Source organism: Penicillium digitatum, chromosome 4 (assembly GCF_016767815.1).
Source record: "Penicillium digitatum chromosome 4, complete sequence".
Taxonomy (NCBI): domain Eukaryota; kingdom Fungi; phylum Ascomycota; class Eurotiomycetes; order Eurotiales; family Aspergillaceae; genus Penicillium; species Penicillium digitatum.
The window spans coordinates 993,152-1,011,266 of record NC_089387.1 but is presented as its reverse complement, the minus strand read 5'-3'; the positions used below and the strand labels follow the sequence as shown (position 1 = coordinate 1,011,266).

The following is an 18,115-nucleotide window of genomic DNA, read 5'->3' as shown; positions in this document are numbered from 1 at the left end:
TTGCTGCACTGGCGGTTTAAGCTCAGCTCAGCTCAGCTCATCTATATTAACATACCAGCTTCCCTAGATGCACGCCGCAGTTTATTACACACCAGCTGGGTTCATCTTTCTCAAATCATTTCTGTACGCTCCCTCCTATCATGTCTGGCGCATTATACCAGTATCCGGGTTGGTGCTGGAAAATCATTCTTAATATTATTTCCTACTGCCGAAAATTCATATTTTGGACCTCGGAAAGAGATATCGATGTTGAAAGCCCTACTGAGGTGTAATATTTGTCACTCTCTCTAATACTGTCGGTTATTACAACATACCGTGGGCAGTTCAACAAGCTTTATCGTGATCATCAGTTCCGGAACGCTTCACTGTATCACGCAGACTCTGATCTTAGAATAGAACTTGTTTTCTATAAAGATCAAGAGATTGTGACGACGACCCGCAGTCTAAGAAGCCCAGATCTTCGGAGATTAAGCCCGGGCTTGGGATACTTTGATGAATCGAACAGGTCGATGGTGGAATTTAGTCTTCAATTTTATGATTGGACTTTTATGCAGGATGTCCCTCGGGCTTGTGTAAAAGGTCGATCGGATTTTAAGTCTTCCGAGGTGCTATGATTCCTTTATTGGGCAATACCCGCATTTTCTATCTGCTTTCTGTATTTTCACTGGTCAAACAAAGATTAAAATCAACCATTTTGCCTCTGCTGAGTTCTCTGAATACAAATTCTAATATAAGAATGAACCAGAAGATGTTAGGTATTAGAGGTTTTTCTAATGATCCCTGTGGTTTTTGTGAGCATGAGGAATATTTAGTTTAGTATGCTAAAAGCCGCTGCAGCAGAGTAGCCCGCATATAGAGGTATCACTCTCCTTAAACCAAGCGGAACCCCTTTTGACCGTGATTTTTCATCCCAAATCTACCTCGCTGAAGGGATTTTTTGAAGGACTCGTTGAGTATCTCGATGCAGCTTGTCTCTGGTATGGCAAAAACGACGTCGAAATATGAAATGTGGCCACAGAATGATGTTGACTCAGAGGATGACGCTGAAACTCGTGGCCTTCAGTTCAAGGAAAATGAACAGGTCTACTTGAAGAGACAGAAGTGAAAAGGCTTGCAAAAAATTAGATTTGAGCCAACCCAAGGAAATATCATCAGCTTCGATTACAAAGATTACCGCATAGGTCTTTATCGTGAGGCAATGCCCGGGACCACCTTTTTCACAGAACAGTCCGAGGTCATCCATCTATTCTCGAGAAAAAGGAGCATTTTTCAAAGCTTTCTCAGTGAAGTTCGTGACCTACAAACATCGAAAGATCACTGGGTGCAATATTTTCGTGGCGAAACAGAGAAAGACGTTCCCTACTGGCATCTTATCGCCACAGAACCTCCTCGACTTCCCTCCACTTTGATCCTGAACGGAGAATCTCTGGCGGATATCGTGTCCGATATCAAAGAGTACCTAGATCCATCGACCAGGACTTTTTATAAAAGAATCGGCAAGCCTCACCGCCGCGGTTTCCTTTTATATGGTCCTCCTGGGGCGGGCAAATCAAATCTATGTGCAGTTTTGGCCGGCATGTTCTTTATGAACATTTACACCCTGAGTTTGAACAGTTCCAATGTCACGGAAAGTGGCCTAGTTAAGATCTTCAGAGATCTCCTGATTACGCTATGATCGTCCTCGAGGATATCGACCGGGCCTGGGGCTCCGTAGAGCAATCCAAAACCGACACTTCATCAGTAACGGGGTCACAAGCACGTACCGGTATCTCTCTCTCTGCCCTCTTGAATGTGCTCGATGGGCACGGTGCAAAGGAGAAGCGTGTTCTCTTTATGACTACTAACCATCGGGAAAATTTGGATTCTGCTCTGACGCGACCCGGTCGAATTGACCAAACATTCTACCTTGGCTACGCAACAGCAACGATGATCGAAGAATTATTCTCCTTATTCTACGAGCCACTTGGGGTTGACAAGGACGAAATTTCAAGGTTGGCAGGCAGGTTCGCCAGTGAGGTGCCCAGCGAGATCTTCACAGCGGCCACAATCCAAATTTTTTTGTTGAAGTATAAAAATGCCCCGGAGATGGCCGTTTCTAGTGCAGCCGATTGGGTGAAGAAGAACCACACAGACATTGTATGAGTTGGAAAACTGGGGATATCAAATTGTGGTTAGCGTATCTTTCACTCTTGCTGAGAGTGCCACTAGACCAAAATGGGCAGCACAGTGTCTGTTGCTTATAGCAGATTTTGTTTAATTCTCATGCTTTTGCGTTGTTGTTTTTTTCTTTTTCTTTTTTTTTTGACTGAAGATAAGACTCTTCTGTTCTGCTTTATTGCTACAATTATGTGCCTGACAGCGGCTCGTCTCTTATCTAAACTCCGAAGTCTTCTTATCTAAGGCGGTCGCCAGTGTCAGGCCGAAACCTGACCCACCCTCAGCGAGTCAGTTTCCCCTCCAGAGATCCTTGCCAGATGCCTTCCAGACGGACCACTTTACTGATTTCCGACAGAAGGGAAGATCCCAAAGGACTTGAAGCAAACTGATGGGTGAAAGAGATAAACTGAACTCCTAGGATGGATTCTTCGCTTCCTCAACTAATAAAACATGAAGGGTAAGAACATATAGTCCTGGCCCGACGGCAATACTGACCGCCTCCCGGAGGCGGTCATTTAACTCTGTCCTAATTGCTATTTCATACATGATGATGAAAAGGACTATTCCCCCTAAAAAAATCTTTCCTTCCGACAGCCAGCAGATGCCACTATCAGACCTAGAGGTCGTACTATGAGACCGAATAGTAAAGGGAAAGCACACGGAAATGGAGAATCCAAATAGTGTGTCCACGGTAGTCGTTATAGAATTATTTCCAGCAGACCAAATGGAACAAAAAGCGATTAGTGCCATTTGGTTCTTCCACCACGTTTGTTCAAGTCGTCAGTCAACATTGACATGCGCATGGATCAAGAACTGTTAATTACACTTGAATACTGGACCAAACCTTTTCCCTCGAAATTTATGGTCTCCGGGAGTTTTCCAAGACCCTTGCCAGAGCACATCGAAGAAGAGATATAGAATCGCCAAACTTCAACAATAGAAACAAGTCTTTTTATCGAAACTGAACACAGGCCATGTCCGAAGCCTGTTGTCTTTATTAATGTTGTTACCACGTTTATCTACAGAGCTCGAAGCTGTATGTAAAATAGGCCTCATTTCTTGCCTTTCTGTTGTCTCGTTACGATTCATTATTGCTGGCTGGTTAGGGCATCCTTGGGAGCCAGAAGACCGCTAGAAGCAACGGAGTTTCCTATCGATAGTTCACATAGTTAATTTCAACTCGAGGATTCCGTATAAGTATTTAGATTGCTCTATAGTCGCCAATTTCTATCGCTAGGTATAGTGGCGTTTAGCTATAATGGTCGTAGATATTAACATTTATTCGCTTATTATATGAGAGAAGTTAGAAGATATAAGTTTAGCGATAGGTCAGCGCAACTAAAATAGGCGTAATTCCCTCTAGTGATTGGTTATTAAGATCAATGTTCTATATATTAAGGAGTCGTTCGATAATTCTAACGCTTCTGTATAGAATAGCGATCGAGAAGGCACTTTCTCCTAAAGCATTGCGCTGTATAACATTCACTAAATGATAGCTTAAGAGGAAATTAATAGCGTCTACGTACCGCAACTTTATAGCTAATATAAGCGGTGTAAGGCTAGAAAACCTTCGGTTATTATCTACCTTTTCCTAACCTAGAAAGAGTTAGACGATGCCTAAGCTTCTATATTCGATTGCCTAATAAATTGGCGGGGTGTCTTAAAAGTCTATACAATCAATAAGGCTCTTCCTAAAGACGACGTAGGATTCCCAAGATATGAGACATAGACTTCGAAGGTCTTTCTTATCGATAGACTTACCAATCTATAGAAGTAATTCTAGTAGAAGTCCTAAAAGCGGATGTAGCTCTAGTCGAAAGAACTCCTGGTTTTTGGTTTCATGTTAGAGACATTACAATCGAGATACTCCTACGATGTCTTCTCTTGAAGTCCTCTCAGTTGAACGTATTTGGCTCCTTGAATGCCTGTTTGAAAACAACTAACCGCGAAGCCTATATTGAGGCGAAAATTTTGTTGGAGCTTCTGTTCTCCTAGGTTGGGTAAGGACAACTTTCCGCGGCCTTGTCGCCGAAAATTCTCACACCGTTCGGCAAGACTCCCCATACTGGGTACACCTAAGTTCATCATAAAGTACTGGCTTCGTTGTTCTTAATCTACCGAATTATGCAATGTGAGGTGAGATAGCATTTGCCTGTAGCTGCTAAACCATCTCGGCCGAGAAGCCAATGGTGGCCACGGTGCATGTGAATCAGGTTTTTGGTTTCATTGCCTGTGTGCCTAGGGCATATTGATGGGAGCAAAAGCTCATTTCTGTATATAGAAGAATAAATTTGCCGTATTTGATCTCGGTAGGCTTGGTCTCACCCAACGAATTATGTTCAAGGAACTCTTACCTTTTTGTTGACTGGGTCCATGCGAATGCACAGTTCTAGCGTTCGCGCAGATTATTCTTTGACATATTCTTATACGCTTCGCGAGAAGATGTCGCCAGGGGTGGCTCTTTGCTGACAAACATAACTAAAATTCACTTCACAATAGGCATTCAGGTGTTTCAAATCATTTTTCAAGGCCAAGTAGTGTAGTGTTGTAGTTGTTCTTTTCCAAATTGAGGGCATTGGGATGTCAACAAAATGAAAAATAGTCTGATAGTCAATACGCCTTCCTATAGACGTACCTACCATCCTATATTTTCGCCCTCTATCTTATTTCGTTTCCTCTGATGCTATTCTTCTCCTGTTGTCTTCGCGTTTCCAGACAACATAATACAGCTCCCTTCTAGTTTTCTTTTTTTTTCTTGTTTGAATATGCAGGGGTTCACTCTTGCCTTCGTAATTTTGGTTTTACAATTGGATTCCACGTTGGCACATGGCTTCCCCTTGGCAAGGAGTGGCTACGCCACCGATACCCCTACCTGTGGCCCTCCCAAAATTACGACAACTATAGAGCCATTTGCTATGATAGATTGTCAAACTGACGCAGGAACGAAGAAAATTCTGATGACCTTGAGACATCACAAAAGCGTGAATGGCCGGGATATTTTCACCTCTCGGGCAGGAAACCCGGGGATTCCTGACCCGAACGAATGATAACGTCGAAACCAGTGGTACACTACATGGTTGAAAACAGGGTGGGTAGAATATCCGGAAAATCCACGGACCGCCATGATGGTGTGACCCACACAAATTTGATTAGTCATCATCGTCCGCCCAGATTGGAAAGAGAGCGGATTTTGTTATTTTAGTTAGTGAGAGAACTCGGGGAGTTTTTTTATGCCCTATCTATTGGTAGTTCCTTACAGTATTGAAAACCATAGATTCCCGTCAGATAATCCTAAATAACAAGCACGGAGGGTCCAGTGCTAGTTAGTGATCACGTGTTAGACCTGCGAAAGAAAAAGTCGATCCGCCCTTATCTTGTTATCGCGTCTCTTACTAGAACCCTCGACCTTTACTATTCTCGCGCCTGTCACAACTGGTTCCTTACCAGCCGATCTGCCTTTATATACCTGACCCTCAACCTGTCATTGAAAAATTATGGATCACTCACGCGATCCATGCCCCTGGGTTGCTCTGAGCGACTTTGGCGGTGCTTTCTGCATGGGCGCCATCGGAGGTGCCGTCTGGCACGGTGTCAAGGGATTCCGCAACAGTCCCTACGGCGAACGCCGGATAGGTGCTCTCACAGCTATCAAGGCGCGCGCCCCCGTCCTCGGTGGTAACTTCGGCTGTTGGGGTGGACTTTTCAGTATATACGACTGTTCAATCAAGGGAATTCGCAAGAAGGAAGATCCATACAATGCTATTATCGCTGGTTTCTTTACCGGTGGTTCCCTCGCTATCCGTGGTGGTTACAAGGCCGCCCGAAACTCTGCTATTATGTGTGCTGTCTTCCTTGCTGTGATTGAGGGTGTCGGTATTGGTTTCCAGCGCATGATGGCTGATAATACGAAGCTCGAGGTAGATGAACACTTTACTTTTAAATTTAATCATTTGGGGGAGTCAAGATATATTTGCTAACCACGAATATTTAACAGCTTCCTCCCCCTCCCCCATCCGAGCACAAGGCTTTGGCTTAATTCTCTCTCTCTATTTACCAACACGATCGCCCTCGGTTCATCCCCCCTTCCATCTCTTTCACAACGACATCCGCATATTGATTTACTCTTTTTTAGCGTTTGACTGTTCATCTTTTTTTGTTCATCATTTTCAAACGACATAACATAAAGGATCCTGCTTTCGTTACTTGCTTTAATACCGCATCCCGCAGCCTGTGTTTTGGACCATACTACTTGGAATGCCTTTTTTGGGCTGGCACCAAGGCCGGCGTGTCTCTTTTTGTGGCTAGGTGGTTGAATAAAAGAATCTCCACTACAAGCCCTGCAACAAATGCGTTGAAGACGGGACTATTTCAAAATTTTGGCATTAATGCACATCTAAAAAGCATGTGATACGTTTCTTCTGTTTATATTGATATTTCGGCTTGGAGCCCTGCATCGAGAACATGTCGAGTTCGATTAGGAACTATGATTTTCCATCAACTCGGAAGTACTGATGAAGCTAAAACTAACTAGAGCTACGATTTTTTTCAGGCAAAAGAAATCTCCAATGAAGAAAATTTCCATCAAACGCCTTTTACACAAACAGCGCTTGTGTGCAAGATCTCAAGATCTCAAAATTAAGCCATAGTGTAATTCCAGCCGTAGGAAAGATCCTCACATTGGTATTGGTATTGATACGTGTCGTAACTCTTGCATACCAGATATACGTAATTTTGGAAAGATGAAGTAAACACCCATTGAGTCGTCCAGCTCGGTCTCTCCTCCCCACAGACCAGCCAACAATAACTCAATTCTTCGGTGTTGGAAATTCCGAGAGCCCTTCAATGTGATCCTTCAACTTATTCCCACGCAAAACAGCCGAGCTAGATTTTGCTATCAGCGTAGTCCAAAAAGCATCGCAAGCTTCTCGAGTCCGATCCACTTGATGTGCAACCAACAAGAAGATCGCAAAAATCCCCACTGTGAGCGGCGAAGATAGCCGAGAATAGCGTCTGTGAGCTGTTAGTGTTGCAGATGTCATTTGTGACCAGCTTTCTCGGCAAGAACACCACAGTCACGACGGCGAAGACAATAATGGCTTTTACTTGGTCTTTTTGTCGAACGTCAACCACGCCACGCGTTCGATTGGCCAGTGAGTCGAGCTTTTTTTTTAGTGAGACTGCTCGAAACTTGGCGTTGACCTGGCTGATGAGCTTATTTAACCGTGCTTCCTCTAGCTCGAATGAGGAAATACGGGGCTCGGGGGTTATGCAGAACGAATGTGGGTTTATGACACTGAGATGTTTCGTCGGATCCCTCCTTACTATCGCCCGGCTCTAGACAAGTCTTTAGTCGCATCTGGTGCAAAATAAGTACATACGACCATAGGGTGTGGAAAACAGGGCTTCCCGTCCGCTCAGCCGTACTTAAGCCACACGCCGGTGAGTTAGTAGTTGGGTGGGTGACCACCAGCGAATCCTCACTGTTGTATGTTTTTTCTTTTTGGTTTTTCTTTTTGGTTTTTCTTTTTGGTCTTCATTTTAATAAAATCTCACACTATTAATTGTAATCACATATAGGAAATGGATGGTGTTATCATGCTCCCAGTAAAATAATTCTCGCTCACCTCACTAAAATCGAGAATCTATCCGGTAGTGCTCAAGGTCGACTATCCCTCTACTAAAGACTCATGCCCATTGCCAAGCAGACGTAGGACAGTGGTATTAAAAAGAAGGCTAGTATGATAAGTCTAGAATAGGGCAGTTCTAATTCTCTCATGTTAGTTTGATATCATACCTCTTTACTGTTTTTGCCTGTTCGATGACTGCCCCAATTTCTTTGATTTGAAGAGTTGTCAACGCTCTGGGTTTCAGAGAGAAGATTGCTCATCTGCAATCGTACATGAGAATACTTCTCCATCGTCTGATCTAATGTTCGAACAGAGTCGAAGTTGCTCGTGGCTGATCCTATCTTCGCCGCATGCAAATCAAGTTTCAATCGTTGGCATTCACTATCCAGTGAGGAGATGTAGCGGAGAATAGCACTCTTCATTCCTTCTTCGTCAATTGGTCCATCAGCTGTGTGATTTTCCTCGTCCGAATTCTCTGTGTCTTCGTTTTGTAGTGCGCGTCGATTGGATAAATTTTGAAGACTGAGATCTTCAAGCTGAGCTTGCAATGTCTGCAGGCGATCAAACCATGCATTCAGAGCATAGGATCTTAGAATTTGCATAGTATCAGTGCAGCGGCAATCGCCTTTCTTGGTACTTTTTGTTTGACCTCTTCCGCTTTGTTTCTGTTGATCTCAAATGGACCACGCTTCATTTTGGTCCCCATATTGTTTTATGTCTCCCATGCGACATTTAGGTTATCTCAGTTATCCAGATCTGTTAAACCTATAATCCAAACCGAAGTTACTTCATAGTATTTGTCTATTGCTGTTTCCTCTGTACATAGCGGAAGATGTAGACTTTTCAGTAAGGAATTTTGACGGGAATCTAAGAGAAGAGAGAGAAAAATTCTATTGTAATGAAACAGCTAATTGCTAAGGGGAAAAGAAGGAGAGAGAGGAAACTATTCAGATGCCATTTATTAAAATCAACTTCAATGAGTTAAGAGATTTGAAACACTTGACTCGATGTTCATATTCGATAGTCCACAGACCTTAAATTCTGCTTAGTAGCGCCAGTGTCTGTCGATCGATCAATGGCATTACTGAACGAAGTCCCGTTTTAAACATCAAACTCAGCATCTCGCTCGGTTCGATCGATCTATTAACTCCTTAGGTCTGGTCTTCCGAGACCCACGAAGGCGAGATAACCCTTTTAGGCAAGAATCGAAAGTCGACTTGATCGATGAAGTAGCGCCAACCCAGAAATCGGAAATTCTGCTGCGGTGAAGTAAAAAAAAAAATTGCAAATTGCGAAAATCTAGTTGGGTCAAGCTTCTTTAAGTATGGCATGCATTTTCAACGTCGAGTGCTAAGTCTTTAGACACCAGAAGACTGCGATTGTCTGTGATCATGGTTTGATTTTGGCAGATCGAGCTTCACACTCACCACCCAGTAACCTTTTGCAACTTTTTCATGACACAGCATGGTCTATTGGGGACATTTTGTTTCGCTATGAACTTCAGGAAGCAGTAAAGCTCTAATCAACGGTCAAAAAAAATTGGCCCCAGGTGAGGTGTACCAAAGTATCACGGGAGTTCTAGGTGGGCCTAGATATTGCTTAGGTAATAACAAATGCCAAGACCCCAAGTTTTCAGCCGAGCCGGCAGCCCTAAGTGGACCTTGAAACCCGATCCAGTTCCCAATGGGAAAAAAAATGAAGGCAAAAAAGAAATCTCAGGTCTTGTTAATAGGAATAGCCGAACGCGGGGGTCGAACCCGCAGCCTTAAGATTAAGAGTCTTACGCTCTACCGATTGAGCTAGCCCGGCTGGGCTGTTGAAGCGTGATGGTTTTCAAATTACTTGGCCCAAATGTTGCTTGGAAAAAAAACAAAGTGCTGATTTGCCAGCATAGGTGTCGAACATGGGAAATTGGCAAAATTTTGTCTGCCTCTTTGCTATGCAAAAAATACCGCTCATTTGTCTTCTAGCATCACTATTAGTTGCTTGAGTAATCACATGAGAGCATGTGTAGTCGACAATCAAGCTGGTGCTTAGAAGCCTACCTGAGTGTACATATATAGTACAACCCTGACATGTCATCATTTTATCTGGAACATCCACGGATACAAAATGTAGTTTGTGACAAGCAACAACAGAAAGGAGTCATAGAAGAACAATCGTTTACTATCAGGATAAAATGATGCTCTCGTGGTCCAAAGCCCCCATACCTAGTCGCCACCACCTTTACTTTCACCAGGGCGAATCGAATACCAAAAAAATCAACATTCGTAAAAAAAACCCCCGAGATGCAAAGAGAGAAGGGATGTAGATAATAGGCTTTATAGCGGACAGAAAGAAACAAGTGCTTGACAACCAGCGTTGTAACACTCTAGTAAATGAAGCGTTTAGCAGTCAACTCCGAAGGAAGACTCCCAGCTTCCATGCCCCTTTCAACCATACCTACAAGAATGGGATCGGACCCTAATACCAATATTAACTCATAGCGGGTGCCCAGACCAAGGAGAGCATATGTAGCGGTCCTAGACCGATACCCCAGCCAGCAATGGCTCTTCTCGCTCTGTTACTACAGAGTTGTGAGTTGTACAACATATGGGATATGACCAACTTTAAAAACGGTGAGTAAGGCTTCAAGAGTATTCTTGAGGGTAATTCCTGCATTTGGTCGTCAGCTCAGGTCCTCGCTTCATTGGCGAAATGTCCAGTGACGCACAGCCCACCAAGAAGGAAGAATAGATTGAGTAGGGCATTTCAAAAGATACTGACTGGGATGACCATGAATGAGGTTTAAGTCTTTTTTGTTGTCCTAGAAGATTTTCCCAAGAACCCAGTGCCGGTAAATCCCAGAGCGACGCTAATACATATATGCTACCTGGGCTTGGACTACTATGGCAACCATGATTCCCATTCCTGGCTGTATTTCTACCCAGATGCCTAGGTACACGTAGCCAATTATTAATTTTCTAGCCATGACACCGCGAACCAAAAAATGCCCGACGAAAAAGTCACCTAAACAGACGGTTAAAAAGATATCTATAGACGAATGCCGTTGATAATGTAGGTTCCTTCAATCATCCCCAGAGCTTAAATTTCAGACAAGTCTGCGTAAATCAAAATTTCCAGATATCTGGTTTCCAAGTCCGCCGTATGCAAGTTGCTGAAAGTAACAAAAATCAAGTCATCGAAGTTGGCTTATCAAGCTCAGTAGCATCCTCAGTTCTCCAAAGCGACGTGACTGTCTTCCACTGCGTATAGAATCGAATACCGTCCTTGCCATAGAAGTTAAGCATTCCTGTTCCAGCGACACTTCGCTTGTTACCAGTGAAGGAAAACATGGGAAGGGGCACGGGAATGGGAACGTTAATTCCAACCTGACCAGATTCAACGCGCTTCTGGAAGTGTATCGCACTAGATCCAGACTGAGTGAAGATAACTGCGCCATTCCCCCATTCGTTGCTATTGATTAGGTCAATTGCGCCGTTGATTGTGTCGGCTTCCATGCAGAGCAACACCGGGCCGAATATCTCCTCTTGATAGCATCTCATCTCGGGGTTCACTCCGGTGATAATAGTTGGTCCGACCTAATGGATTGATCGGTTAGCGGGATGGTTCATGGGAATTGAATCGAGAGCGGGAACTTGGGACTTCCATACCCAGTTTCCATTGGGAAAACCCTCGGGTGTCTGGTCCCGACCATCCAAGGCGACAGTAGCACCCTCCTTCTCTGCACTGGTGATGAGGTCTACACAGCGATCCCGGCTCTGGGGTGTAATCAATGGACCTAGATCAGATCGTGCATTGAACCCACTTCCAGCCTGGTATCCCTTGGCATTCTCAATCAATTCAGAGAGCCATTCGCGCGCCCTACCGACTGTTATCAAGACACTCAGCGCCATGCAGCGCTGACCAGCCGCTCCAAACGCAGCACCGGCGATAGCATTCAAAGCATGCTTCCTATTACTATCCGGCAGAAGCGCTGCATGATTCTTGGCACCCAGGTTCGCTTGTACCCGCTTCCCGTTTGCAGTGCCTCGTTCATAGATATATTCGCCAACCTTGTTCGATCCAACGAACGAAATGGCCTTTATCTCCGGTGCGTCCAAGATAAATTCCACAGCAGATTTCGAACCATGGATGACATTCACAACACCCGGTGGAAACCCCGCTTTCTTGCAGAGCTCAGCAATGATCATAGAAGCACCGGGTGCGCGCTCAGTCGGCTTCAGAATCAGGCAGTTACCAGTCACGATGGCAATTGGAAGACTCCAAAGAGGGATCATGGCGGGGAAATTAAATGGGCAGATGGCTGCGACAACTCCGAGAGGAAGACGGTAGGAACGAGTTTCCATATCCTTGGCTACCTCGAGGACCTCGCCGGGAAGCTGGGTGGTGATTCCGCACGCAGTTTCACAGACTTGTAGCCCGCGGAGGACATCACCCTTTGCATCGGCGAGAGTCTTGCCTTGTTCTGTGACGATGGAAATCGCAAGGGAATCCATGTTTTCGCGGACCAAGTTGGTCAGCTTGAAGATCATTTCCTGTCGCTTCATGATGCTGGTGTCTCGCCATGCGGGGAATGCGGTTTGAGCTGAGACTACTGCGGCTTTGCACTCGTCGAGGGTTGTTTCGGGGACTCGAGAGACTACATTGTTTGTTGCGGGGTCGTGGACTTCGATCCATGCTGTTGTTTTAGAGGCAGTGAATTCATTGTCGATGAAGTTTTGGGTGTCATGGATGATATCTGGCTTATGGTGGTCGCCTTTATAGTTTAAAGTAAGGAGGTGAGTTTGAGCCATCGTGGCGAGTCAAGAGGAACTTTGGAGGTGCATGTCCCAGGACATGGGGGCTATTTATCTAAATGGGGGCGGGGAAAAGCCCGCGATTGTAATGTAACAACATGATATTAGCCCCGCAGTTAATACATGCAAGTGTACATTCCGATATTTCGAATTGATTGAGGATTATCGGACTTTAAAGAGTCCTTAATTACCGTGATGTGTCTCGAAAGCATTTGCCAAGATGGTTCCCCTAGCTATCTAGGATATTTAGATGGCCAATGTGATCTGAACGGTTTGGATAATCGTGAATTTGTAGAGAGACCTAGGTATATTCTTGGCGATTGTGGCATTTTACCCCTTTCCAAAGATAACTAACTCTTGGAGTGGGATAGTGGTATACCCCCGACTTGAAGCTCATCGACCTCGTTCGATAGAATCCAAATATACATCATACATGTCCTCAGAAGTGGAAAATCAACCACGTTTGAATTATCTAGACGAAGTTTTGTACAAACGGGTGTGAGGATATGTTACATGGTTATCATTGAATTAAGCTAAAAGCAGAAAAAAAAAAGCTAAACAGCATCTATATGATGTCTATGCTCATGTTCAAATGACACGAGACCAGAACAAAACAAATCATACACTGAAATCATGATCATGAGTCACTCGCATGGATAATACACAGCTCCTTCGCATGCCAAATGCGTCGTCGTCGTACGACATCCGCACCGAAGGTATCCATGCTACCATCATCGTTGTAGCGAGCAGCGGAATCACCGTCATCGTCGAAAGACGGACGTAGGAGTCGGGCTTCCTCGACGCTTGCGCCGAATTCGTATTCACCGCGGCAAAGGGCCGTGACACCAATGGAGGCGTTGGTGGACTCGCCGCTGGCCAGGACGGGGAGTGCTTGTTGCAGCATCCCGGTCCACACGAGACGACGGGTTAGATCTAGGGCGATGTTGTTTGGTTGGTGGCAGAGACTGGGTTGAAGACGGAGGAGGGGATGAATGGGGCGGGAGGAGCGGTTGTGAATGGTGACGTTTAAGGTGAGGAGGTCGTCTGTCTTGACGCAGAAGCGTGAGCGGCCCATTTGTTTGACAGCGTCGGAGGTCTCAGGTGAAGATGATGGCGAGGTCAGAGAGAATTTCACATCGATGTCTTCGAGGCGCATGGATTCGATCATACGGTTGTTCAGTCGGACATTTCGAAGGTCAATAGATCCCTCGCGACCTGTGGTGGGTTCCTTCCAGCCTCCGAGGACTCTCTTGAGGAGCTCTTCCCGGAACCAGAAGGCCTCACGCGAGGCCGCCTCGGCTTCGAAGGATACTTTATTGGCGCTGACGACAAATTGTCTTCGAATGCCGGTGTTGATGACGGGGATGGAGGCAAGAGGATTGTCTACGTAGACGCGAGGCAAGACCAGAACAAACCGACAAACCTGCCCGGGTTGGAGGTCTCCGTCGACAGAGTACTTACCTTCAAGATCATCCGATGGTGTCGCATCCAGCGGGATAGTTGCTGTTACTTGCTCACTTACGCGCAGCCACACCGACAGAGGACTCGGCCAGGCATTGCGCAGGTCAAGCAATACGACACAGTGATCAGGTCCATAAGCTCCATTGCCGAGACGCCCAAGGACTTGCGAGAAGGGGTCATTGTAAGTAGCGGAGAGCATATCCAGCTTTTCTATTGGGTCAACAGGTGGTTTGATCTGGTTTTTCCAGGCGAAGTCACCGCTGAACGGAAGAATGTCGCAGCGGGCGACCTCCACGCTCGCATTGACCGTGACTGTCAACGGCACAAACAATTGTCGGGTATAGAAAATATCAGGCAATTCACCTGGGGCTGCCCCAATGCAGGAGTAGTCGATCTGGACTGTTGTGTCCTGCAACCCAGGCTTTCCGAGAACGTCAACTGTAAAGCTTGCCTTCTGGTGTGCCGCAATCGAACAGTCACCAGGGTCCCCGCCCTCACGGCGCCATCGCAAAGCGGGCTTGGTTACTAATTTGAGCTCCAGCTCGTATATCTCGACCGGCAATAGATCTCTATTGTCCAGTGCAGACTGTAGCTGTTTGGTGGTTGAATCTTGAAAGGTAAATAGAACAAAGTCCACGGGGCACGAAGAGGCATTTCGAAGTGTAATGGTGAAGGTTTTAACTTCCCCTTCAAGGACCATCATCGCCGATTGCGATAAAGACATGGATTCGATGACAACTGAGGGTTGTTTGGCGATGACTTTGACTTCATATATTGATGTTTCGGGACCTTTTTTGGCATCAACCTTGCCATCCTTGGAGGTCGTTGAGCTCCAGGAAAGCGGACGCTCGGTAAGAGGCTTCTTTGCCCCCAGGCCTGTGCGCTTAAACTTGACCTCAGGCTCAGGTTTCCAAAATGTCTTGAAGATGGGGAATCTTCGCGTTCGACAGTACCGTACTTTCACGATACATCCCGTGATCTGAAGGCTGCCTTTTCCATGGGCAACACCAAAAACAGTAACATCCTGCACAGAGAGGGGAGCTATGACAAAATTCTCTGCCACTGCATCAAAAGATACACCGCTGCCCTCTAAGCGCAGATGTTCAATCTCGATCTCAAATTCGTATGGATTTTGCAGAGTAACTTGGAACGGCGCAGGTTCATCAGCAACAGTGAGCATTTCTAATGCTTTACTCGTAGGCTTTGCAAAGGGGTTGTACAAGAACGGATCTTTTTTCACCTTGTCCAAACTTGTGGTAACCGCATCCAATTCCGATTTCGACCGCCGAACAGGCTTTTTTGGATCTGCCAGGGACAATAACTGGACATCACGTACTAGGAAGTCATCCCAGTACTCTGCAGCCATATCGGAAACTCCTAGTCTGGTGCCTGCATTCACTGTGCGCTTAATGTTGTTCAAAAGACGAACTTGTTCGTCTTGGGGTAGATACGGTGGGGACCTGTACGCTCCACCCAGCATCATATCTCCCCGAATAGTCTGTAAAAGCTCGACAGTGAAACGGAGGACTCCATTAAAGTCCGGAAGGGCTTCGCAGCAGTTAATGCATGCTTTCAAGACATCAATTTTCAAGTTCAGATCACCGTAACGATCAAGAACTACATGTCGGAATGCCCGCTCGGCAATACTAGCAACCGAGTCATATTCAGCGCTTTCCTGAAGCCTGCTCACAACAGACGATTTTCTTTGTCTCTTCTCCCATTCGTAGAACGATGAAGGTTGAACACCGTATATTTCTCCAATGGTCGAAAGAAGGAGACGCACACTTGACTCCATGTTTCCGGGCCCTGCGTCCAGGGAATTGATATCAAATGCGGTGCCGCTGAGAGATGCCAACCCGGCGGCAGGATGGATGCCCACTTCCGCGGCACCAATTTTGCGTGCTTTCACTAGACTTGGCACCATTACCGATAGAAGCTCACGCATAATAAAAGCTTTCTTTCTAGGCAGATCCAGAATGTCAAGAACAGCAGCAACACCCACGATGATGGGAACAGCATCCGTTGCAGGTAGGTCCGCACCAGGGGAAAGAGGCAGAGCCCGGTATAAGAAATTAGCTATTTCGGATTTTCGGAGCAAAACAGTCCCCCGAGGAAGCTCCAGCTGTACCAATGGAACCAAGTGTTCATTCATCACGATGTGTTTCAAAGCATTGTCATCCAAAGCTCCATCGCGAACGCGAGCTGAAACCATCAGTCGCGCTAATCGAATGACTGTCTCCGAGAAAACCAGCTGCGGAAGAGGCTCATCTGTAATATTGGCGGCGCGGGTATAAAGATTTAGGATGTTGTTTGAAAGATCTGGCAGGAGATTGGCCAAGTTGCATAGAGAGATAATCCTATTCCCAGCGCTACTAGGGGTCGTTGAGTCGCGGGAAGGTTTGGAAGACTTATCCGCAACAGGATACAATGCTGATGGAATCTAGCAAACAAGTAAGTGATCCGGCACAGGCACCAGCGTAGTTCATGGCGTTGTTAGACATTTACTTACCTGAAAGTCCATGCCTGCCCACCCAAACATCAACAAGCAAAGAAGAATTGTTTCCAGCGCTTTAGCGTGCCAGATGTAGTCGCTGCTTGCTCGGGCATTATTCACTGCTTCGGTCAATTCCTTGAGAGCATCGGGCCACCTTCCCGCCTGCAGGAAAAGAGTTCCAATGATCACCCCGGCACGACCCTTGATCCGGTTTTTAGTTCTGTCAGTAGCAGTCATGGCACTGACAGACATCCGATCGCGGCTATGCTCCTTCGTAGATGTTGTTGAAGGTGCTCTGCTGCGCGAGTTCGTACGACTGGATAAGTGAATTGCCCGAGTGATCTCGTCAAAGGTTGTAGGAGTCTCATAATCGCTGGGGCCTGGGGAGCCGGCGTTCGAGCTCAATGGGGCACCATACCTTGTATCGTATGGAATCGATGGTAGCTGTGCGGGCAGAGTCATACGATTTAAAAGTCGGTCTACGGGCCGTGGCCGTAGTTCTGGGTTCCGGTGCGGGCCCCATGAAGATGCTTTAGGAGACTCGATTGACGGTATGGTTTGGATGGTCTTTGCAAATCCATCCAATTCGGAGAGTAACACAGATGTAATATCGCATAGAACTGTTTTCATTGTCGTGGCCTTGGAGACCTGGGGCGGAGGGACCCAAAGAACATTGTCCGGTCCATTCGTGATCTTATCCAAGCCATGGTGATCAAAAACCAGGAGTTGGTTTACCAATGCGCGCGGGTTCCTATCCCTCACCTCATTGAGCTCTTCCAATAATTGATCCAGCCCCTCGGGAGTGGGGTGCTTCTGCTCGTCGCCAGTGCTTTCGGGTAGTTCAGACCCATCTGCGATTGCAATAATCACCAATGGTTCCCTGTATAGTTCAAAGGGAAATAGCTCGAGGTGAGAGGTTGGGGGGACCGAGAAAGAAAGGTCATAAAGAATCAACCCAGTAGGAAATGCCAGCGGCGAGAACATGTCTAGACAACAGCAGGTCAGTATATATGGTAGCAATATCGACAATTTTCTCGCGTTCATGAGTAAGGCCTACTTCTGTTCGGTCGCACATCGGGACTTATATCCCCTAGTCGAACTACATTTTCAGCTTGTAGTCGGGCAGCGAAGCTCAAAAAGCGCGAGCGCTTGATCTTGCCGATGGGAAGGAGGAGCGCCCTGAGGCGCACGGGCGCAATTGGGGACAGAGGGTCAACACCCATCCTGTCAGTTGAGAGCGATTTATTATATTAAGCCCACATCCGCACAATTAATAAGGCAAGCTTCCGGGCGTCATGCGATAGGGGAGATTGCGAGAGACTGGACAAGAAGCGGGTCCGGGGTCCCCTATGAATGTGTACACACGGACATGATGCTCATGACAAAGGCGGAAAGTGACGGCAATTGAACGATAAGATAAGCCCGACGTGAACTCCGCAGTCTCCAAAACTCTCCAACTCTCTGCTCTCACTGAATCATCTTCCTTTGTTTTGTCGTTTCTTTGTCTTTTTTGAAATTGAACATCTAATCAGCGTTCTATCGAATCTTTCTCTCGCAGCCCTAATCGCGCCGTTTGC

The 18,115-nt window shown here is 46.1% G+C and overlaps 4 protein-coding genes and 2 non-coding genes across 6 annotated transcripts; 3 read left to right on the top strand and 3 right to left on the bottom strand.

Moving 5' to 3' along the window:
- Nucleotides 1-1,671: 1,671 nt before the first annotated feature.
- On the top strand, nt 1,672-2,142 carry Pdw03_0335 (AAA+ ATPase domain; the record flags this gene model as incomplete). Its single annotated transcript, XM_014682038.1, has 1 exon — nt 1,672-2,142. One exon carries the CDS (start codon nt 1,672-1,674, stop codon nt 2,140-2,142), a length of 471 nt encoding a protein of 156 aa, XP_014537524.1.
- Nucleotides 2,143-5,651: 3,509 nt separating this feature from the next.
- Nucleotides 5,652-6,193, top strand: Pdw03_0334 (Mitochondrial import inner membrane translocase subunit; the record flags this gene model as incomplete). Its single annotated transcript, XM_014682037.1, has 2 exons — nt 5,652-6,074; nt 6,152-6,193. 2 exons carry the CDS (start codon nt 5,652-5,654, stop codon nt 6,191-6,193), a joined length of 465 nt encoding a protein of 154 aa, XP_014537523.1.
- A 1,340-nt stretch (nt 6,194-7,533) lies between these two features.
- Nucleotides 7,534-7,649, top strand: Pdw03_rRNA29. The gene has a single exon (XR_010715625.1). It is a non-coding gene; the product is annotated as a 5S ribosomal RNA (ribosomal RNA).
- Nucleotides 7,650-9,520: 1,871 nt separating this feature from the next.
- On the bottom strand, nt 9,521-9,593 carry Pdw03_tRNA126. The gene has a single exon. It is a non-coding gene; the product is annotated as a tRNA-Lys (tRNA).
- A 1,364-nt stretch (nt 9,594-10,957) lies between these two features.
- On the bottom strand, nt 10,958-12,580 carry Pdw03_0333 (Methylmalonate-semialdehyde dehydrogenase; the record flags this gene model as incomplete). The annotated part of the gene is made up of 2 exons (XM_014682036.1): nt 10,958-11,365; nt 11,438-12,580. 2 exons carry the CDS (start codon nt 12,578-12,580, stop codon nt 10,958-10,960), a joined length of 1,551 nt encoding a protein of 516 aa, XP_014537522.1.
- A 640-nt stretch (nt 12,581-13,220) lies between these two features.
- Pdw03_0332 (Hypercellular protein HypA) lies at nt 13,221-17,761 on the bottom strand (the record flags this gene model as incomplete). The annotated part of the gene is made up of 3 exons (XM_014682035.1): nt 13,221-16,484; nt 16,554-17,524; nt 17,596-17,761. The coding sequence occupies 3 exons, from the start codon at nt 17,759-17,761 to the stop codon at nt 13,221-13,223; spliced, it is 4,401 nt and encodes a 1,466-aa protein (XP_014537521.1).
- Nucleotides 17,762-18,115: the final 354 nt, after the last annotated feature.